The 24059-nt window shown below is 41.1% G+C and overlaps 1 protein-coding gene across 2 annotated transcripts in view; it reads right to left on the reverse strand.

Annotated features, from left to right (window-relative positions):
- LOC126235846 (2-hydroxyacyl-CoA lyase 1) overlaps window positions 1-24059 on the reverse strand; it is a 134858-nt gene that overhangs the window by 56451 nt on the left and 54348 nt on the right. For both annotated transcript variants that reach the window (XM_049944709.1, XM_049944710.1), the window contains exons 4-6: window positions 19066-19242; window positions 16772-17013; window positions 9814-9999 (exon numbers count right to left, since the gene is read on the reverse strand). In XM_049944709.1, the coding sequence (XP_049800666.1) occupies window positions 9814-9999; window positions 16772-17013; window positions 19066-19242 (605 nt within the window). The remainder of the gene's footprint in view (window positions 1-9813; window positions 10000-16771; window positions 17014-19065; window positions 19243-24059) is intronic.

Consider the following 24059-nt stretch of genomic DNA (forward strand, 5'->3'; position numbering starts at 1 on the left):
ACTGACAAAACTAAAATGAGCTCTAACATGGAAATTTAGCATTTCCGGACACATGTCCACATAACATCTTTTCTTTATTTGTGTGTGAGGAATGTTTCCTGACAGTTTGGCCATACCTTTTTGTAACACCCTGTATAAAAAGCTGTGCAATGATTGAAGCAAAAAAAATGGTATATGACACGGCTGCTTTCACAGGTAGCCTGGCTTCTGATGGAGTAGGATGACCCTGTGACAGGACTGGTATAGGAAGTGCTGTGCGAGTGGATTGAACAGGTCTTGCACCTGGGTCTTCCACAGGAATATGGTCCCTGTGGCAAGGGGTTGGGATTGGGTGAAGCAGAAGGATGGACAGGGATGTTACGGAAGTTGGGTGGATGAGGAGACACCAATTTAGGAGGGGTGGGGAGGGTCTTAGGTAGGATGGACTTCATTTCAGGGCACGATGATCACTAATCAAATCTCTGACGAAGGATTTAGTTCAGCTGTTCCAGTTCGTAATGGCATTGGGTGAAAAAGGTGTGCACTCCACTGCAATTGCTTCTTTGGGGGGGGGGGGGGGGGGGTGAGATAATTGTTTGCAAGCTAGGTCTGAGGGATAGTGTGTGTCTGCGAGGCCTTTGTGAAACCATCAGCATACTGTTCTTGTCAATGCAGATACACCATCCCTGGGCGGCCAGGCTGTATGGAAGGGTTTAAATGTATGTGAATTCCTAAGAGACCATGTATGGGAGGGATTTTATGATATGGAAGGGACGACAGCTGTTAAATGATTTCAGGTGACAGGTTGGCGGTGTTGGTCAATGAGGGGCAAAATTATTTCTGTGGGGGCACAATAGCCAGCTACAATGGTGTGTCCAGGACTGTGGGGAGCATGAAGAAGCTGGGTGTGTGGGGTGTTACAGAGGTGAGAATGGAAATGGACTTAAGGGAGAAATTCTGGGAGAGGCCTACAGCTTTAAGCAATGATTGGAGGTCACGTTGGACTACTGGGAAGGGATCAGTCTGGCAAACTTTATAGGTGGACAAGTCAGACAATTGCCAGTCTGGCGGTGGGACCACTGTCTGCAGGTAGGATGATTATGTGAGGATCTACACTGAAGCGCCAAAGAAACTGGTATAGGCATGCGTATTTAAATACTGAGATATGTAAACTGGCAGAATACAGTGCTGTGGTTGGCAGTGCCTACATACGACAACAAGTGTCTGGTGCACTTGTTAGATCGGTTACTGTTATTACAATGGCAGGTTATCAAGATTTAAGTGAGTTTGAACGTGGTGTTATAGTCGGTGCATGAACAATGGGACAAGCATCTCCGAAGCAGTGATGAAGTGGGGATTTTCCTGTACAACCATTTCATGAGTGTACCTTGAATGTCAGGAATCCAGTAAAACATCAAATCTTCAGCATCGCTGTGGCTGAAAAAAGATCTGCAAGAACGGGACCAAAGATGACTGAAGAGAATCGTTCAACATGACAGAAGTGCAAGCCTTCCGCAAATTGCTGCAGATTTCAGTATTGGGCTATCAACAAGTGACAGCATGCAAAAAATTCAGTGAAATATCATCGATATGGGCTTTCAGAGCCGAAGGCCCACTCGTGTAACCTTGATGACTACACGACACAAAGCTTTATGCCTCACCTGGGCCCATCAATGCAGATATTGAACTGTTTATGACCAGAAACATGTTACCTGATCAGACGAGTCTCATTTCAAATTGTATCGAGCAGATGCATATGTAGGGTATGGAGACAACCTCTTGAATCCATGGACCCCGCATGTCAGCAGGGGATTGTTTAAGCTGATGGAGGCTCTACAATGGTGTGGGGCGTGTGCAGTTGGAATGATATGGGAACCCTGATATGTCTATATACGACTGTGACAGGTGACACACACTTAAGCATTCTGTCTGATTACCTACATCCATTCATGTCCATTGTGCATTCCAACAGACTTGGACAATTCCAGCAGGACAATGCGACACTCCACACGTCCAGAATTGCTACAGAGTGGCTCCAGGAACACTCTTCTGAGTTTAAACATTTCTGCTGGCCACCAAATTCCCCAGACATGAGCATTATTGAGCACATCTGGAATGCCTTGCAATGTGCTGTTCAGAATAGAACTCTTACGGATTTATGGACAGCCCTGCAGCATTCATGGTGTTAATTCCCTCCAGCACTACTTTAGACATTAGTTGAGTCCATGCCACGTCATGTTGCGGCACATCTGCATGCTCGTGGGGGCCCTAATGATATTAGGAAAGTGTACCAGGTTCTTCGTCTCTTCATTGTATTTGGAAACCGTGTATGGCTGTTCTTTCTTCTGGCAAGTGATTGGGGGGAGGGAAACTTGTTTGCTACATCTCTCCAAAACTGATTTCTCTTTGAGGTATAGAAAATGTGAAGAGTTACGGAAAAGTCACTTTGAACCCCAGGTCAGCAACCGAGCGATTTGGTGCAGTGGTTAGCAGACTGCACTCGCATTTGGGAGAACACCAGTTCAAATCCACACCTGGATATAGAGATTTTATTTTTCCACTGTTTCCAAAAAATGCTTCAAGCAAATGCTGGGTTGTTCCTCTGAAAGGGCATGGTGAATTTCGTTTCCCATCCTCAAAACATTCTGGGCTTTTGTTTCGTCTCTAATGACCTTGATGTCAACAGGCTGTTAAACCCTAATCTTCCTTCCTTCCTTCCTTCCTTGGTCAGGGAAGACTTACTGGATTGGATAAGAAGGAAAGACTTATTGTTGGTGCCTGCAACAGGTGAGATTTGAAAACATGAGAACTGACAGGTGAAAGACGGGGAAATGAGCAAGACAGATATTACTGAAGAAACTTGTTGATATAGATAATAGGAGCAGAAAGCTAAGTGCATGAAGCCAGGAAAAATAGGTTGGGAAAAAAATGCAGAAAAATAAAAGGGAGTAAAGAAAAGAAGTAGTTACTCAAAAGAAACGCTTAGAGTATGGCAATTAACATAAATGTAGGAAAGGTAGGTGGCGAGAACAAAGCACCTGTAAAGCCAGTTCCCAAATGCAAATTTCTAAATACTGCTGTCAGGAGGGAGAACCCAGGTGGCATGTGTAGTGAAACAGCCACAGAGAGCCAGACTATCATGTCATAGAGTGTATTCTGAAACAGCATGTTGTATGCTGATAGTATACTCCCTCTGTCTAAGACCATTCATCCTAATTGTTAACTTGGTGGTTGGTTGGTTGATTTGCAGGAAGGGGACGTAACAGTGAGGTGATCGGGTCCATCGGTTTAGGGAAGGATGGGGAAGTAAGTTGGCTGTGCCCTTTCACAAAAACCATCTTGGCATTTGCCTAAAGCGATTTATGGAAAACATGGAAAACCTAAATCAGGAAGGCCAGATGCGGGTTTAAATCGTTGTCCTGCTGAATGCGAGTCCAGTGGGCTAACCACTGCACCACCTCACTCAGTGTTAACTTGGTGGCAGTCATATCAATGTAGAAGGCTAAACAATGTTTATGTACCAGCTGGTACATGGTACATGTCATTTCACAGCGACTTTCCCCTTAGTGATATATTATTTGCCAGTTACAGAGCCGGTGCAGGTGGTGGTAGGAGGGTGCATCAGGCAAGTCTTACAGTGGGGACAGTCACAAGTGTACGAGCAATAGGGTGGGGAAATGCATGCAGAAGAAGCATAGGGTTTATCCAGTATATTGCAGAGACTGGGACGGGGACTGAAAGCTATTTTAGGTGGGGCAGGCCAAATATCAGACAGAATAGACCTCATTTCAGGACATAATTTTAGGAACTCATACCTGTTGAAGAAGCTGAATAATACATTCAGTGGCAGAACAGTACTGAGTGACAAGAGATCAAGAGATGAACTTCCCCTTTGTTTTTTTGGGGAGATCAGCAGTACCAGAATTGGATACGATGGCCCACGAAATCTATTTTTGAAATACATTGGGATATTTACTCTGGGAAAAAAAAATTTGCAATATGCAGTATCCTGAAGGACTGTGTTCAGTGATAGAATCGTATAATACGTGCATCCTACGGGGGTGTAGTGTTAGTGATTCACATGTCACCAGTATCAGTGATCAGATGATGCACAGGAGGCTTTCTGTGTGCCCTGTGTCTTTTCTCTGCAGGTAGCAACTGTGCTGACTTTAGAGGCGAACAATATTTGCAACATTCATTCCAGGATACAACTATGCCCCTCTGACGAGTATGTATTCCTGTTGAACAACTGCAGCCGTTTGACGAGGGTCGCAAAATGGGCCTATGGGAAGCTGAATGAACACATCAATCAATTTTTTTAGTCCTTTCTTCCTCAGTTGCGTGTAATATTACGGTATATTGATAATTTTTACTTATGGACCATCTGACAGCAACTGAATAAAACACAATTGCTGCATATGCTGGGCGCAATACATTGCTGGTATGTCACTGCTTTCAGCAGCAGTCTATGGAACATTCCCATACCTATAGACCAAGTTATGGATGTGTGTGTAGTAGAGTAGTCAAGACCGAAACATTGTTCAAGTAGAGGTGGACAATCGATCATCATCCAGGGAAGAAATTCGGGCACATTTTGCACCTACTGTGTCACTGAGGACCATTGGGAAGTGTCTTCTTGCAGAAGCACTAAGATCATGTGTGCCTCTGGGCAGGCAGCCACTCGCACTACAACACTGCTAAGTGTGGCTACTCTGGTATTGTGAAGAAGTTGAGTGGAGGGTGGAATGACACTCTGCTGCCTTTAGTGATGAGAGGAGATTCTATCTGTATGCCAGTTATGGAGATACATGTATACAACATAGACCTGGTGAGCAGCTTACTCTGGAATGCATGTGCCCATGACGAATGGGTCCCATTCCACACCTCATGATGTAGGGAGCCATCACTTACAGCTTGTGGTAACATCTGGTGTTTTTGCAGGGTAAAGTGCCCACTAAATTGCACAGATTGTTATCCCCATGCTACTGCCATTTCTTTGATAGGAAGGTGATGTGCTTTTTCAGTGGGACAATGCACATCCACATAGATCTCTCACCAACTGGATACGTATGGGATATAGTGACATGGGAACTTACTCATCCTCCTGAGCCTGTTAGAAACATTACTGAACTGCTACACTGGGTGCAAGCCACTTGGGACAATCTATTCTAGGATATAATTCGGCACCTTTATGATCATGTACATGCAAGAATACATGCTGCCTTTGCTGCCAGAGGGGATACTGTGTATACTGATGTGACTCTTTGGGCACACTTTACTGTGACGCTTGTTTCATAGTTCTGAATTTGTTATCAAGTACTCCTACAATGATGAACTACCTGTCATATCACTAGTTCATAAAAGTACCCCATCAAAAACAGTTGCACGAGATTTGGAATAGGACCACGTGAAATTTAAATGAAAGAATGTATTTAGAGATTCCAAAAATTTCAACAGGTCAGCGCACCATGAGTCTATATGACAAAGATGTCATCAATTTATCTAATCCATATAAGGTGCTGAGGGCTTGTGCATCCCAGGAAAACTCCCTCAAAAGAACCCCAGAAAAGGTTGACACAGAAAGGAGCAGCCATACTGGTTCCCATGGCTATACGCCTGATCTCTCTGTGTGTCTGCTTCTCAGAGGCAAAGTAGTAGTTGGTAAGTATAAAGTTAATTAAGGTGAGCACAGAGGATGTCATAGGTTTGGAATTCAGTGGGTGCCACCTCTGCCTTCACTGTACATAATCACCCCTCCAGCCTAGTTCAAAAACAAATTTCCCAGGCCATCACATCCAATACAGGTGCTGCCGATCCTTCCAAAACAACAACTTAGGAGTACAACTCTTGTCACTCAGTGCTATCCTTGTCTTGAGTGTATTAATCAGCTACCTTGACAGGGCTATAGCTTCTTAAAATCATGCCCTGAAATTAAGTCCTTTCTGTTCGATATTTTTCCCCATCTCAATCAAAATAGCTTTTCTTCACTCACCCCCACCCCCACCTTCAAGCTCTGCAACATCTTGGTCAGACCCTATACTCCTTCTCACCAATTTACCTACCCTACAGCTCCTACCCCTGTGACCATCCCTGTTGTAAGACTAGGCTGATGCACCCTCCTACCACTACCTACACGAGCTCTATATCTGGCAAATAAAATAATGTCAAAGTGAAAGTGACTAAGAAATGACACATATCATACACCAGTTGTTACATAAACACTGTTTGGTCTTCTACATTGGTGTGACTACAAAGGAGTAATCAGTTAGATGGAATGGGCATAGGCAGAGGGTGTATACGGGCAACACACACATCCTGTTGCACTCTAAAAAGTGACAGTCATGACCTCGGTACCTGATTCACTGCACATGCAATCTGGACTCCCTCCTGACACCAGTTTCTAAGAACATCACAAATGGGAACTGACTTTACAACAAGTGCTTCATTCTCACCAACTACCTGGTCTAAATTTACATTAACTTCTACAGTCCCAGCATTTCTTTACAATAACTATTTCTTTTCTTTGCTCCATTTTATTTTTCTATATTTATTTTCCAACCTGTCTATTTTTCCCTGGCCCTTTCACCACATACCATGCACTTAGCTTTCCACTCTTATTGTCTCTGTCGTGATGTTTCTTCAGTAATCTCTGTCTCACTTATTGCCCTATCTTCCACCCTTCAGTTCTCAGGTTTTCAAATTGCATCTGGTGCAGGCACCAACAATCGGTCTCATTCTGCCCAGTAAGTTTTTTATGAACCTGGGTTCTGCGTGACTTTTCTGTAACTCTTGTTGTTTCCTAAACCTCATCAGTCCTTTTTCTCCATCCCTCTTCCTTTCTCTTCAACCCTTCTGCCAGAAGAGGGACTACTGAGTGCAAAAGCTCATGTTTACACATCTTTTATGTGTTTTCTCCTCCTTTTGCTGGGTGAGTAGTTCTATATATCCACAAATCAAATGGCACCTATGGGGGATAACGGACTCCCCACAGCACCATTCCATTAGATACTTAAAAATATTTACCATTGAATTAAAAATAGCTCATAATGACATTGCTTTGTCACTGTCTAGTCAAGGGACACAGAATGATGTATGATAAGATGTAGTGTGTGTCACTTATACGTCTGTGTCTTCAAATAATCCACTGAAATTAGACTGGCAATATTGACTTTTACTTTGCATTATGTGCCAGTCATAACAATTTCTCCTGCAGACACTTTGGTTCTCAGTGGTATGTGAAATGTCCACTGTTCATGGCAACAGGCAGTTCTGGAGAGTTGTAGAAATAGCGTTCTCACCTGAAGATGGTGCCTGACTGCTGAAATATGATTGTCAAGCTGATTGTATGATTAGTCCACAGACCCAACAAGGATACAATACTGTTTTGCGACTTTAAAATGTAAAATTGTAGTTGCTATATGACGAAGAGATAAGCAGCAAATAAATCTTCAGAGTTACAAGGAAACAATTTCTTTGATTACATTTAATACACGATTTGCTGGCAAGACACTCTTAAATCAGTCCATGAGAAGCTTAGTTACTTCAAAACCTGGTGAAATCATTCAGATTAACTGAGCAAATCTGTGGGACATTAATATTATTGTATGTTGTTGTTGTGGTCTTCAGTCCTGAGACTGGTTTGATGCAGCTCTCCATGCTACCCTATCCTGTGCAAGCTTCTTCATCTCCCAGTACTTACTGCAACCCACATCCTTCTGAATCTGTTTAGTGTATTCATCTCTTGGTCTCCCTCTATGATTTTTACCCTCCACGCTGCCCTCCAATGCTAAATTTGTGATCCCTTCATGCCTCAGAACATGTCCTACTAACCGGTCCCTTCTTTTTGTCAAGTTGTGCCACATACTCCTCTTCTCCCCAATTCTATTCAATACTTCATCATTAGTTATGTGATCTACCCATGTAATCTTCAGCATTCTTCTGTAACACCACATTTCGAAAGCTTCTATTCTCTTCTCTTCTTGTCCAAACTATTTATCGTCCATGTTTCACTTCCATACATGGCTACACTCCATACAAATACTTTCAGAAACGACTTCCTGACACTTAAATCTATACTCGATGTTAACAAATTTCTCTTCTTCAGAAACGCTTTCCTTGCCATTGCCAGTCTACATTTTATATCCTCTCTACTTCGACCATCATCAGTTATTTTGCTCCCCAAATAGCAAAACTCCTTTACTACTTTAAGTGCCTCATTTCCTAATCTAATTCCCTCAACATCACCCGACTTAATTCGACTACATTCCATTATCCTCGTTTTGCTTTTGTTGATTTTCATCTTATATCCTCCTTTCAAGACACTGTCCATTCCGTTCAACTGCTCTTCCAAGTCCTTTGCTGTCTCTGATAGAATTACAATGTCATCGGCGAACCTCAAAGTTTTTATTTCTTCTCCATGGATTTTGATACCTACTCCGAATTTTTCTTTTGTTTCATTTACTGCTTGCTCAATATACAGATTGAATAACATCGGGGACAGGCTACAACCCTGTCTCACTCCCTTCCCAACCACTGCTTCCCTTTCATGCCCCTCGACTCTTATAACTGCCATCTGGTTTCTGTACAAATTGTAAATAGCCTTTCGCTCCCTGTATTTTACCCCTGCCACCTTGAGAATTTGAAAGAGAGTATTCCAGTCAACATTGTCAAAAGCTTTCTCTAGGTCTACAAATGCAAGAAACATAGGTTTGCCTTTCCTTAATGGAAAATTATTGTATAATGACGACAAATTATCACCTGAATGGTAATACAGTTACTAGTGAATCATCTGTCAGTACTGTTGAGCCACCTGATTATTAAATGCCAATATGGTGTATTTCTGTACAATTTGTGCTATACAAACTGTGGTTTGGTGATAGTGATCCCACAATGAACTTTAGTACCACCTCCCTCTTCATCAATGTAGAACTTGCAAAGTAAAACTTCTGAAAGTGAAACTTCCGAGTTATTTTTGCCCCCAGTTCTTATTCTGTACTGACTAGAAGGACTAATCCAACATGACCATGGTGTGCAATTTGTCGTATGAGGTAGTGCACTAAATTCAGGGAGATTCTGAAGAGACTGCTCTGTGGAAGTGGATACTCAATCAATGTGACTTTATGTAAATAGTGTTCATGGGTTTGCTGCCAGATCACATTGTGCAAATTCCACAATATTTCCTTGGAGTAGCTGCCCGACATAAGATATGCATGTTGTACCTAGCCACCTGCAAGGTTGAACCATCTGAAGATGTTGGACAGTTGCTCCAAGGAAATATTGTGGAATTTGCACAGCGTGATCCAGTGGCAAACTCATGAAGGCTATTTACAACATATCCACTGGGAAAGCTTAAAGAGTCACAATGTGACTTTATGACAAAGAAGGTGACATTTGTCATGTAGGTTCACTGATAAGGGCATGTGAAATAATGCTTCAGAAAATATGAAGGAATTCTGCAAAGCCTAAGTCTGCTCCACTTCAGAATACAATACAATTATAAAAGCGGGATCAGCCATTCTGCTCTGATCAGATGTAAAGTGGAGGGAATACCTGAACATGGAGCAAGCAATATAGGAAACAACACCACTAGTGTGTATCTTGAAGTTTACCATTGTTCCCATAACTTAAGAAATATCAGTGTTTTAAATCCTTACTTTAACAGCAAGATTGAATTTATAGACAAGATCACTTTCATTCATACCTTATCCAAATATTAAACTGAGTCAATGTAGAGATTTAAGTATTTCTGCATCTTTTTCTCAGATAACTGATACACAGGTAGCTGCTATGCTCCAATTAGTATGAGTCTTTACTTATTAATGTTTTTAAACTTACCTGTACAGATTTCTTGTTGTCAGAACACTTTTTGTCCAACAACTTCCACCAGTTACTTGTCTTAGGAAACTTCCATGCTTTTGATTGGAGAAGCGTTGCCAGTTGTGTTGCTGCAACTCGGACATCAGACTGAATGGCTACTGCAGAAGCTACACTGTTATGAAGCTCTTCGGCACAAATATCAACCTGGTGGACATAACATCAACTAAAATAATGGTATGGAGCATGACCAATTAACTGCACTGTGAATATCTGACTTGTATATCCCTGAAATCAACACTAGTGCAGAGAGAATGCTGTACCATGTTCAGTTATCAGTTAAATAGAACACAAACAGCCAACAGTTGGTATCAGTGATTTTGCAAATCCAAAATATTTAACAAAAATCTTATTTCTGTAGAAAATAAGGTGTCTGCAGGAAAGAATCAAACACCGAAATTTCAGTAAGCACTGAACAGATGTTTAAATCAGAAACTTAATCATTTTCTCAATATAAATTGATCTTAATATAACAGAGGGAAACATTCCACGTGGAAAAAATATATCTAAAAAGAAAGAAAGTGATGAGACTTACCAAACAAAAGCGCTGGCAGGTCGATAGACACACAAACAAACACAAACATACACACAAAATTCTAGCTTTCGCAACAAACGGTTGCTTCGTCAGGAAAGAGGGAAGGAGAGGGAAAGATGAAAGGAAGTGGGTTTTAAGGGAGAGGGTAAGGAGTCATTCCAATCCCGGAAGCGGAAAGACTTACCTTAGGGGGAAAAAAGGACGGGTATACACTCGCACACACACACATATCCATCCGCATATACACAGACACAAGCAGACATTTGTACAAATGTCTGCTTGTGTCTGTGTATATGCGGATGGATATGTGTGTGTGTGCGAGTGTATACCCGTCCTTTTTTCCCCCTAAGGTAAGTCTTTCCGCTCCCGGGATTGGAATGACTCCTTACCCTCTCCCTTAAAACCCACTTCCTTTCATCTTTCCCTCTCCTTCCCTCTTTCCTGACGAAGCAACCGTTTGTTGCGAAAGCTAGAATTTTGTGTGTATGTTTGTGTTTGTTTGTGTGTCTATCGACCTGCCAGCGCTTTTGTTTGGTAAGTCTCATCACTTTCTTTCTTTTTAGATATAAATTGATCTTAACATATATACGTTTCTTTAGGTGTATCTAGCTGAAAACACATTCAATAGTGGTTCAATCTGTACAATATTTGCAGATAAAATTAATATGTTCTCAATGAGTATACAAGGTTTGCACGTTTAACTAATATAGTTGTTCATTTATATGATAGTGCAGTGCTGTGTGCAATGCTGTATGGGAACTTACACCTTGTGAAGATACAGCCCTTTGAGTAGATACATGCACTTGCAAGTCTGAAAAGGAGGGGGTGTCATATCTCAGTGTCGAGGCACCAGAAGTGAGAAGGTAGCTCTCTGCTGGGCCTGTAGATGACAGTATTCATTACATTCCTCTCCAATGTGATTTGCCAACAGACGTGTTTGTCAAGACAGTAGGGAAGGAGGTAGCTGAGTTTGATCAGCCCATGGTCCTTTTGTGTTTGCTGCAAACACATGCAGCTGCATAACACACATTGCAAAACCCCAGTAATAGAAGAATGTGCATGATGCACCGTAACTATGTAGAAATTAAGCATGTCACATTAAAGGGGGCGTAAGGTACAGTGAAGCGACTCTAACAGCCTCTCCTGTACAAATGTCAACCTCACCTACCCGAGTTGCAGCTAAGGATTGCTGCACGGTACACCCTGTTATTGCTAACGAGGCTCTGACGACCGAATGTTTCCCGGGATAAGGAAACCCCCTCTATCAAGTGCCAACGGTCTCAAAGAGAGCGGATGAGCGGATAGAGGCAGGGCACTCTCTTGTCCTTGGAGTGAGAAATTGCTCCTAAAGGCGGAAGAACTTCACAGTCAACGGCATAGGATGGAGAAGGCAACGGGAAACCACTCCATTAAAGATCACTCAAGATATCCCAAGAATCAGTAGCGCACCATGCCAGAATCTTCTGTTAAACATAAATCCGGAGTAATAGTCCCCCAATCGGATCTCCGGGTGGGGACAATGGAAGGTCAGGCAAAGTTGAAGAATACACTAAAAATAGCAACATGGAATGTAAGAACACTCCTCCAATGCGGGAAATTAGAGAACCTCAAACTAGAGATGGACAGAATGGGAACAGACATAATAGGAATATCTGAGATGCGATGGCCTGAACCAGGAGACTTCAGATCAGGAAATTATCGTATCATTCATACAGGTACTAACCAAGGAACAACTGGAATCGGTGGAGTTGGAATAATTCTAAAAGGAAAACTCGGGAATCTAGTCACAGGATATGTGCAATTTAACTCTAGGATAATACTAGTCAAAATTGGAACCAAACCAAAGAACACGGTAATAGTACAAGTCTATATGCCGACATCGGCAGAAGAAGACGATGTAATAGAAACAGTGTATGAAGACATCAACAAAGTTATAAATTATGTTAAAGGTGAAGAGAACTTAATTATAATGGGAGATTGGAATGCTAGTGTTGGAGAAGAGAAAGTTGACGGAATTGTAGGGAAATATGGTCTAGGAGATAGGAACGAAAGAGGAAGCCGGCTAATTGAATTTTGTGCCAAAAACAAGTTGGTCATAGCGAACTCCCTTTTCAACCACCATAAAAGAAGAAGGTACATGTGGAAAGCCCCAGGAGATACTAGAAGACACCAAATCGACTATATATTAGTAAAATCGCGTTTTAAAAACCAAATCAAGGATTGCAGAAGCTACCCGTCTGCGGATATTAATAGTGATCACAACCTTGTAATGATGAAATGCTTACTCAAACTCAAGCGATTAGAGAGAAAAACGAACAAAGTATGGAACAGAGATAACCTAAAGTCTGAAGAACTAGTGATCCCTTATGCACGGAAAACTGATGAGATGGCATCAAACATTATTCCCGGGAGTACTAACGAGGAGTGGAAACAAATCAAAGAAGGCATACATAAAGCAGCAGAAGAATTTATTGGGAAAGCCAAACCTGTAAACAGGAAAGAGTGGATAACACCTGAAATAATTTGTCTAATGGAAGAAAGAAGACTATACAAAAATGCCTCTGACGAGCAAAGCGAAAACAAATATAGAAAGCTTAGAAACCAAATAAACAGAGAATCTAGGAAAGCAAAAGAAAATTACCTCAACAGCATTTGTAAAGAGGTGGAGGAAAACATGGTTAAAGGAAAAACTGACTTGGCCTACAGAACAATAAAACAAAACTTTGCTAAACGGAAAGTAAAATCTTCAGGAACTATAAAGAACAAAGAGGGCAAGGTACTATTTGGATATGACACGCTGAAGAGATGGCAAGAATACATTGAAGAGCTATATCAAGGAGACCCTCTAACAGATAATATGATAGAATTAAGCGAAGAAGTAGAGAAAGAAGAACTAGGGGACACAATTCTGAAAGATGAATTTGAAAAAGCACTAAAAGAACTACCAGATAAGAAAGCGGCAGGTGTTGATGATATACCTTCTGAACTAATTAAGAAATCAGGAGACAAAATGAAAGCTACATTACTGCAACTCATACAGAAAATATACAAAACAGGTGAAGTTCCTGAAGACTATCAGAAATGCATCATATTCCCCATACCTAAGAAAGCATCTACTATGGACTGTGAAAACCATCGAACACTCAGTCTTCTTTCACACGCATCAAAAATTCTAATAAGAATAATTTTGAAAAGAGTTGAAAACCAATTGAATAGCACTCTAAGTGAAGACCAATTCGGTTTTAGAAGCGGTGTAGGGACGAGGGAAGCAATCTTATCTTTAAGACTAATAATTGAGAAACAAATTTCCAAAAACAAACAAGTATTTATAGCCTTCGTAGACCTCGAAAAGGCATTTGACAATGTTGTATGGCCAGAAATGTTTAGAATTCTGAAGAAGGCTGGTCTGAAATATAATGATAGAAGGATAATCTTTAAAATATACCAAAATGAAACAGCCTTAGTTAAGAAGGAAAACAAAGAAGAAACAGCAAGAATAAGGAAAGGAGTGAGACAGGGATGCCCACTATCTCCAGTAATTTTCAACGCATATATCCAAGAAGCAATAGATAAAATAAGAGAGAATATTGAAGTAGGAATAAAACTTAACGGAATGAAAATAGATATGTTGCGATATGCAGATGATATCGCCATAATTACAGAAAGGAAAGAAGATTTAGAAGCCGCACTCAATGAAATGGAAAACACCTTAAAAGAACAGTATGGAATGAAAATAAATAAGAAAAAGACTAAAGTGATGGTGAGTGGCGCCCTGAACTACAATGAACCCATACGAATAACAATAAAGGGAGAGAAACTAGGGCAGGTTACAGAATTTAACTACTTAGGTAGCAAAATAACAGCAGATGGAAGGAGCAAAAGTGACATTAAAAACAGAATACAACTTGCCAAAATAGCATTCAATGGAAAAAGAAACTTACTGACGAGTAGAAATGTTAGTTTAGACGTAAGAAAGAGAGTCATGAAAACCTATGTGTGGAGTACAGCCCTTTACGGATGTGAAACTTGGACTAGTGGAAAAGAAGAAAAGAGAAGATTAGAGGCATTCGAAATGTGGTGCTACCGGAGAATGGAAAAAATCAGCTGGCGAGACAAGGCTACAAACGAAGATGTCCTCAGAAGAGTGAAAGAAAACAGATCTCTTTGGCGAAACATACAGAAAAGAAGAATAACCTTCATAGGTCACATTTTACGGCATAACAATTTCATTAAGAGAATATTAGAAGGAATCATTGAAGGAAGAACTCGCCGAGGACGACCTAGATTAAGCTACATTCAACAAGTAATAAATGACATCGGGTGCCAGACCTATGCAGATATGAAGAAGAAAGTTGACAAAAGAACGGAATGGCGTGCTGCTGCCAACCAACCTGTGGGTTGATAACCGAAGAAGAAGAAGACATTAAAGGTCTCATTGAAACGACACAGAGAACTTACACTGAACCTCATAGCAGAGTTAGTTTAAGAGCTACAGATTCATAGACATATATAAATTATCATAGATCAAGAAAATTAACTGTAGAGAGCTAAGTGATGGCTCAAAGGAAGCATAATTCCTCTTAGAATGCCTATATAGTACCAAAAGTTGGGAATGATTTATTTTTTTAGAACTTTTCCACAGTTTGACAGTAATTTTTGTGAGAAATGCTGTCAACACTAATTAAAAATAAGAAAACTGACACAGTATAATGAAATAAAGCTAAAGATGATTTGTTTGAGATGCTGCAACCTACAGTGTACTCAATCTGACTTGGGAAAATTGGCATTAATTCATAAAAACATTATCACAACTGTGGTCATCCAAAAGGCACCTACATGGAGCACCTGCTCCCAATAACACCCACCACAGTACGTGACAGTTGTATGTGTGGACTTAAAGACATTCTGCTAGTTGGATGGGTTGTGGGACTGCTGGTGTTGAACTTTGAAATATTTGCAATAATCATGAGCTTAAAGCCATTCGAGATCGTGGGAACTATGATTTTATGTAGGCAGCTGTAGACTTTTGCATATTTCAGACAATGTCCAGACTTTGAATATTTTATGTAAATTGGAAATGCACCAGCAAACTGAACATTAATACATTGATCAGTAGTCATTTAAACCACATGTGAATCTCATTGTGTTATTGTGTTGAGAATTTAATAAATACAGGGGATTTGATTAATTGTTTCATATAAAGAATATCCCTACCACTGTATTTTATTCAGAAAAGGCATTGCTATTCCAGAGCTTCATAACTTCATTAGATTTCAGAAGGCATGGTAGTAAAAGTGCAAACCTCCTTTCCGGGCTCCCTAGACACCATAACTATTAGTCATTATGTGAACTCTCAGAACAGTCAACATTGCAGTTCTGAAAATTTGCACCATTTACATGAAGAACCACTGCATGTTATGAAAACAGCTGTGGTACACAATTAGTGCAACACAAATTATAGGTGCAATCTTTTTATACCAACCCATAACTACTTTTTTCAAAGAACTAAGAATGAATGAAAAAAACCTACAGTTACTTCACGCAAGACACTGCAACAGCATCAATTCATCAATGATAGTATTATGAGATTCCAATTAATTCGCTATCAGTCTTGGAGTCCTTTAAGCAACTCTTTTCTTCTTCCAAATGAAGAAACACCTGGTTTTGAAAGCTAGACATTTTGTGATTAAGTATTTGTGAATTTTGCTATTGGTAAAGGGAAACTCATGTTTAATTACAAATAATTGTCTCAGCATTTCATGATTCAAATGAAGCTGAAGATGATATGACCAACATCCACAAAGAAATCGATAACCTCAACCACACTTTCGTACTACTCACAATCATCAATTGAGATGCAAACAACAAACTAACTTTAGAATGGCTCTCTTGTTTTTGCTCAAATATTGCAGTGAAATGAATCATCTTGACAAGTTAGAAACCATCTGCTGTGGCTGAACATGAACCTTGATTTTTGTTTTCACAGGTTCAGATCCCAGTGCAGCATACAATTTTAATGTATTAGGATTTTGTTCAAACTGCATAAAATGGGGAATGGAAAATGAAGAAGCAATCAATATTAAAGCAACTCAGTAGGTTAATGAATCAACAAATTTTATCAATGTACCCAAATTCAATTAATGGCTGTGCACATCCACCTTGTCTCACACCACTGTGTGTTGATAATGATACTGAGCAGAGCTTTAAATCTTTAACATGTTGCTGTCAGGCTGATGTCTCCTGGCAATACTTGCATCTGACAAATGACACTAATAATAAATCAGATAATATGAAAATTGTGGCAGTTTATCTGTACATTAATTACTAACAGACTCCCCTGCAGGTGATGCCTGTGTCTGCTACCATAGATTCATCAATTACTACCTGTATTATCTTCACTGCAGCATCAAAACGGGGTGGTCGACCAAAATGTAGCATCCAGTTGAGTCTGGCACCAAGTAGCAGTATGACATCAGCATTTTGAAGTGCAAATGTTCTTGCAGATGCAACACAGTGTTCGTCAGTGTCACTCACAACACCTTTCCCCATTGGAGTTGGCAAAAATGGTAAGGACGTAGCTTTAATCAGTTCTCTAACTGCATGCTCAGCCTTTCCATATGCTGCTCCTGATAAATAAGTAAATGACACTCAGATACGAGTACATGTAAAAAAAAAAAAAAAAAAGTAACTGAAGAAGTGGTAGAAAAAGAATAGAACCAGACATTAATATGGATGATATATAGCCAATGTAATAGTCCACTGGGTGTCATTAGTAAAAAGGATGGATCAGCATCAATAACTTTCAATGCCAGGGCCATAAACAGGAATGGTCATCTGAATAAATTGGAACAACTTTTGCAGAAATTTGTCTGGGCAATCATGTTGCCTAGTATTTATTTAGTAACTTGTTAATGGCAAGTTATATTCAAGTAAAAGTGAAGGCCATACACAGCTTTTGTTTGTGGTGGTACAAGTTTACACCAATATATCAGTAGTGGTCTTCATTAAGAGGTTAAACTAAGTGTTAGAACCAACACAGAATGGGAGCTTGGAAACTGTGTTTGGCCAAGCACTCTACAGACAATTTTGTGGGGTATACATATACAAGTCATATGCATTTTGAAAACAGAAATGTCCTGATAAACAGAGGGAAACATATGTACTGAATAATGTAGTTATTTCAGCTAGAAAGGGACTAGATAAATGTAACAATGTACAAGAATAAAGATATCATCATAATTAGTGAACAATGTTTAACATACCATCTAACAGGGTAACAGAAATGGTGCCCATGAGTTTGGACCACAGAAAAAATCGAAAGTTGGTATACATACATAATCCCAGTATTGGGCCGGTGCAAAGATGAGCAAATGCAAAGTTGTGCACTTCAAAAATGTGAAGATGAGGTAGTCTTTGAATAAAAGAAAAATAAATCACAAATAGAGTCAGTAAAGTCATACAAATATTTGGGAGAATGATGTAGAAAGATGAGAAATGGAACAATCACAGAGAGTTAGTTGTAGGTAAAGTAATCATCAAAATTCAATTCACTGATAGAATATAAAAACTAAAACTCTGCCTGAACAGGCCATGAAGAGCCAATGGTACTGACCTACCACCGTGTCATCCTCAGCCCACAGGTACCAGTGGATGTGGATATGGAGGGGCATGTGGTCAGCATACCGCTCTCCCGGCCCTATGTCAGTTTACGAGACCAGAGCCGCTACTTCTCAGTCCAGTAGCTCCTCAGTTTGCCCCACAAGGGCTGAGTGCACCCCGCTTGCCAACAGCACTCGGCAGACTGGACGGTCACCCATCCAAGTGCCAGCCCAGCCCGACAGCACTTAATTTCAGTGGTCTGATGGGAACCAGTGTTCCCACTGCAGAAAGGCCGTTGGCATTGATAGAATATGGGAAAGTTGAAATTTGTTTACAAAAATGGACTACCTTCAAAAAACCTTAACAGTCCATACTAAAATTTGCTCAAGTACATGGAACCCATATCAGGTGAGAATAACATAGTTGTAATAACTTAAATATTTTCCATTTAGTTATACAGTTTAGACTTTTACACTTCTGTTCATTACTTGTCAATATCTTTTTCTGTTATCAGAGTAGTTGAGACATTAATTCCGCTGTCAGGGTAACATTCAGAAGTCACTGGTTGAGCATATGATCGATTTCATTAATTTACACTGCCAAACTGTTATAATTCATTAATTTTAATCTCCTTGAGTTATTGCAGTTGTAGCTGTCTCTGAGTAACAAGACATAAGAGAAAGCAGCATTGCTTCCATAATAATAGTATAAAGGAGTAGTGATAAAATAGGGGAGACATTACAATTTTTTATATACAGAAAAAAGAATCTGGATAATTTCAATAACTTTCTTTTAGGATGGAAACCACGATTATTCTTCACCACATACATATTGAGCCCATAAATATCATGAAGATAAAAATTAGGCTAATAATAACTCCATGCAGTAGAAGCAATAATTTCCCCCAAGACAGATTCATGAGCGGAATGGCAAGAAACCTTAATACATGGTACAGGAGAAAACGTCCTCTGCCACACACTTCACGGTGATTTGCTGAGTATATAGATGTTGAAATAGATCTTGTCAGCTACAAAGGCAAGAGCCTGTCTGGAATAAAACAGATGAATTCACAAACTTACCTTTGCCAACTATTACAAGTGGATGTTTTGCACTGGTCAGCAATTGGCCAGCAATCTGAATAAGGTCTGGATCTGGATAGATAACAGGTGGACTGGCACAAGGTGGCATCCATCCCACAGTGTCCCGTGGCACACGTTGAATAAGCAGGTTTCCTGGGAAGTCCAGGTAGCTCACACCTACAATTAATTTCAGTAGAAGAAAAATATCCATATAATAATCTTTTATTTTCAATATTTGAGACAGAATAGTAATGTTTTCTTAACAAATGACAAAACAAAAACAACTATAGGAGGACTGAGATGACATATAAATTGGAAAACAAAACAATCTTTAACATTCTGTTTACAATGTCTACTGTTAGTATAAAGATAGAGCAGTGGGTTTCAAACTTTTTGGGTCCGTGGCTCCCTTGACCTGAACAGACATCCACTGCGGATGGTTCCACACATGATACATGGATCAAAGTATGAGGTAAATAAACTTAAGTTTGACTCGCATCTCTTTTTCCATATTCAGCCAATGGAAAATCCAGGATGGAATGTAACAATATTGTGAAAAGGATAGTTGCCTCTCACCATATAGAGGAGATTCTGAGTCATAGATAGGCACAACAAAAAGACTATCACAAAATAAACTTCCGGCCAACAAGGCATTTGTCAAAAACAGATGACACACACACACACACACACACACACACAAAACCACAGTCTCTGGCATTGATTCCCGTCTGCAGTTCATACTGATGACTGCCAGTACTGAAAAAACTATCTCATGTAACTAGGTGAGCCATGGCGGGCTCCCTCTTTGAACTCCCAACCCGCACACCTGCCTATGTCACTTCTTGTGGCTCGGAGCTTGTAGCACTATGGGGTGTGGTGGAGACATGCTAGGCGATAACAAGTGGCAGCGGACTGCATGGGCAGTCGGTGTTTTGAAGCCAAACTGGAGAGTGAGCGGCACAGGGCCCGTGTGCAGTATGTGCCGTTCAGCCGAACTTGGCGTTCCATCATGACGTGATAGGTAGCCCTTTATATATTTTGCCTATTCAATAGTTGTGATGCTGCAGACGGTGAATCAATGCCAGAGACTATGGTTTTGTGTGTGTGTGTGTGTGTGTGTGTGTGTGTTATCAAAAGACAGAACATCGGTGTGGTCTTGACTATTTGAATTTGCTGTTGGGTCTTCTCGGTGGAAGTCATGTTATGTAAGGGGCTGTCTGATCCGATAAACTTCCATATTTGAGTCACGTTGTACAACTTAATACCTTGTGGCATTTCCTTGGAAGGGGTTAGAGTAATGTTTAGCTACTGTAGACACTTATTTAAATTGTCACTAAACTAAGGTGTGTAATTTCTTAAATTTGAAAAGTTCAGAATGTTGTTTGTAATCCTGTTAATCTATCTTATTTTAGTTATTTTTCTTAAATAAATTCATTTTAATAAACATTGGTGAATGAAGGTTTGGTCAACTATAGCTTACCTCTGTCTACCGAAGATATACAACGTAATAGTCAAGCAATAACTTTTTATTTACCAAAGCTAGAGCAACAATCAACTGAAAAACGTAAGTCAGTACAAAGAATACTTATAAAAATCAAAGAGTAAAGCAGTTTGTCCGTGCACTCGTCACCACAGAATAATTCTGCATTTCATTGTGCATTCACAGATGTTCTTCTGGTGACTCCCGCACAGCCCCCTCCCCCCCCCCCCTCCCCCACGGTAGAGCGGTGCTCTGGGAATGAAGGGGTCTCTATATTTCGCATGACATTCAGCTCTCGTGTGTACTGAAGGCACTGTTTGAACTTCTTCAGCCTCCAGTGCTGGCAGTGACGGTTCTACTCCCTCTTGTGGTGCTGAGAGAGTGTCATCCAAGGCAGTAGTGTTGAAGGTGACACATTGTGTTCAGTGTGTACATCCTCTTCGGTCAGTAACATATGTGCAGGTGTGACGTGTTCCATCGATACCACTTGGGTCTTCCCGTTTTGATCTATATGCATGGTACGTTCATCCTGGAAGAGAACTCCGTAGGGTCCAGAATATAGGGCTGCAGCGGAGACTTGACAGCGTCTGTCCATAGCATCACATGTGTACATGATCGTAGGTCTTTGAGCACGAATGTAGTTACCGCCCCATGTCTCGAGACAACGGATGGGCGAAGTCTGGCTGTATGCTCGTGCACCGTTTGCAGTACATAAGGCAACTCGGTCTGTCATGCCCCAGTTTGATCGGTGAAGAATTCTGCAGGCAGTCTTAAGGGTTCACCATAAACCAATTCTGCAGTGGATGCTCCTAAATCTGCTTTTAGTGCTGTACAAAGGCCCAACAAAACCAGTGACAATGCTGATGACCAAAACTGTGCGTGGCACATTAAAGCAGCTTTTAACATTCTGTGCCAACATTCCACCATTCCATTGCTTGTTGGGTGGTAAGCTGTGGTACGATGATGGTGGAAACCGCAGAGGTTGGCCAATTCTGAGAACAGCGTAAATTGGAATTGACGCCCAAGGTCTGTGGTGACATGTAAAGGCCAGCTGAAATGTGTGATCCATGACGAAAGAAATGCCCGTGCCACCATTTCCGCAGAAATGTCCAATAATGGAACTGCCACCACCCATCTGATGAAGCAGTCCACTGCAGTGAGGAGGTAACAGTATCCTTCTGATGGTAATAGAGGTCCCACGATGTCCAGGTGCACATGTGGGAAACGTTGCGTCGTACATGGGAAGTCTCCTACCACTTTGTACACGTGTCATCTAACCTTGGCCCTCTGACAATCTAAGCACGTTTTGTCCAACTATGGCAGTCCTTCTTTATGTTGGGGCACACAAATCTCTCTGTCATCAGTTTGATGCTGGCGTTTATTCCTGGATGAGCCAGCCCAGGGATGATGTCAAATAATTGCCATTGCAATTTCTTAGGTATAAAAAGGACTCAGTTTTCCCTGTGACACATCACACCAAACTTGCAAACATTCACCAGCAGGTTGAATTTACCACAGACATAATCCAGATGTACTGTCACAATGGAATTCGGTGAATTGTTGGTCTGTCTCTTGAGCAGCAGCTAGCTCCTTGTAGTCAATAGCCTGAGAGATTGATTCCAACCGAGACAGGAAATCTGCCACGACGTTCGTGGCTCCTTTTATATGCTGCAGGTCTGTTGTGAATTGGGTAATGAATTCAAGTTGTCTAAATTGTCGTAGTGAGCAGCCATCCTTGTTCCTACTGAGGGCGAAAGTAATCGGGTTCTGGTCTGTGAAAACCGTGAATGGCCTGGTTTCCACTTGTGGCCGCAAATGTCTGACAGCTTCATAAATTGCCAGCAATTCCCTATCATAAGCACTCCATTTCACTTGTGACGACGTAAGCCTACGGGAGAAGCAGCCCAGGGATTGCCAGCGGCCTTCGACATGCTGGTGTAGAGCTGCGTCAATGGCTTGCTGGCTAGCATCCACAACAATTGCCGGTCACACCTGAGGAATCGGGTGTGTCAACATGATTGCCTGAAGTTGACATACCTTGATCTTACTGATTGCCATCAACAACTCTGGTGTCCATTGCGAAGATTGTTTGCCCACTGCATCCTTGCAGGCTAGTGCTGACATCAAAGGTGCCTGGATGGCTGCCGCATTAGGCAGATGTTGTCTGTAGAAATTAATTGCTCCAAGGAACTGGCGTAGTTGATAATCAATGGAGCGAGCCATCTCTTTGATAATGACAAGTTTATCTTGCACTGGGCTGAGGCCAGCTGCTGTCACTGAGTATCCCAAGAATGGCACCTGACATCACCAAAGCAAACACTTTGATTCATTGACCAAAAAGCCACATGCATCAATGCATTGGTAAACAGTCTTTAGATGCAGTTCATGCTATTTCTCAGATGTCAAAAAGACCAGGATATCAGCGAGGTATGCGAAGCAGTATGGTAAATCTGTTAGTACTTTGTCGACAAACTGTTGCCAGTTTGTGCCGCATTTTTCAAACCAAATGACATATGGAGGTATGAATAAGCCAAATGGTGTCGTGACAGCCATCTTACGTATATCAGCAGGCGCGACTGGTATCTGGTGATATGCTTTCTGGCAATTACTGACACTAAAAATGGTCGCAGCTGCCAGCACGTGCATAAAATCCTTAATAAGTGCTATCGGATAGCGATCGGGAATAGTATGGGTATTGAGTGCTTGATAGTCTCCACATGGTCTCCAGGTCCAGTCTTTCTTATTTACTAGATGAAGTGGTGATGACCACAGGCTGTCAGATCTACATATGACTCCCAAGCACAAGAGTTCTTCGAATTCTGCCTTCGCTGCAGTCAAATGGTCAGGAGCTAACCGGTGCTGGCACTGGGATACTGGTTGACCAGGTGTAGTCCTGATGTGATGGACTGATGGACCATGTTGTGCTTAACTGCCTGCACACACGGCATGGATTTGCAGTTTGCTACGTGTGATGTCTATCTTTGAACATAGGCAGAGAACCTCGTCCTAGGGTGGTCTGTTTACCCTGGCAGATGCTCAATAAGCTAAATCTTCTTCAACTGTGTAATGAAACAAGAAATCCACTCCCAATATTGCATCTGACACATTGGCAATCACAAAAGTCCATGGAAAACTATCTTGGAAACCAAAGTCTGCACCTATCTGGCATTTTCCATAAATCATTATTGAAGTCTGATTTTCTGCTGTGAGCTTCGATTGAGATAGAGGAAGCTTCACATCACAACTTTTAACGGCAATGCACTGATGTCTGAGCCTGAGTCGATTAGATAAGCGCAGCCGGATTTAGCGCCTGGGACAAAAAGTCGGTGGGACAGCGAACGTAAAGAAGAAAGCTTACTCACCAGTAGTTTCCTGTCAACACTCTCACCTCGCAGTGGTAGGCGCTGGTGCTCAAACTTGCAAGGTGATGTGCATCATGATGCCTTGTTTATGAAGCTATGGTGGTACCAGCAGATACATTGCTTAGACACATTGCCACCTTCCTTGCTCTTCT

The sequence above is a fragment of the Schistocerca nitens genome, chromosome 2, assembly GCF_023898315.1.
Source record: "Schistocerca nitens isolate TAMUIC-IGC-003100 chromosome 2, iqSchNite1.1, whole genome shotgun sequence".
NCBI lineage: Eukaryota > Metazoa > Arthropoda > Insecta > Orthoptera > Acrididae > Schistocerca > Schistocerca nitens.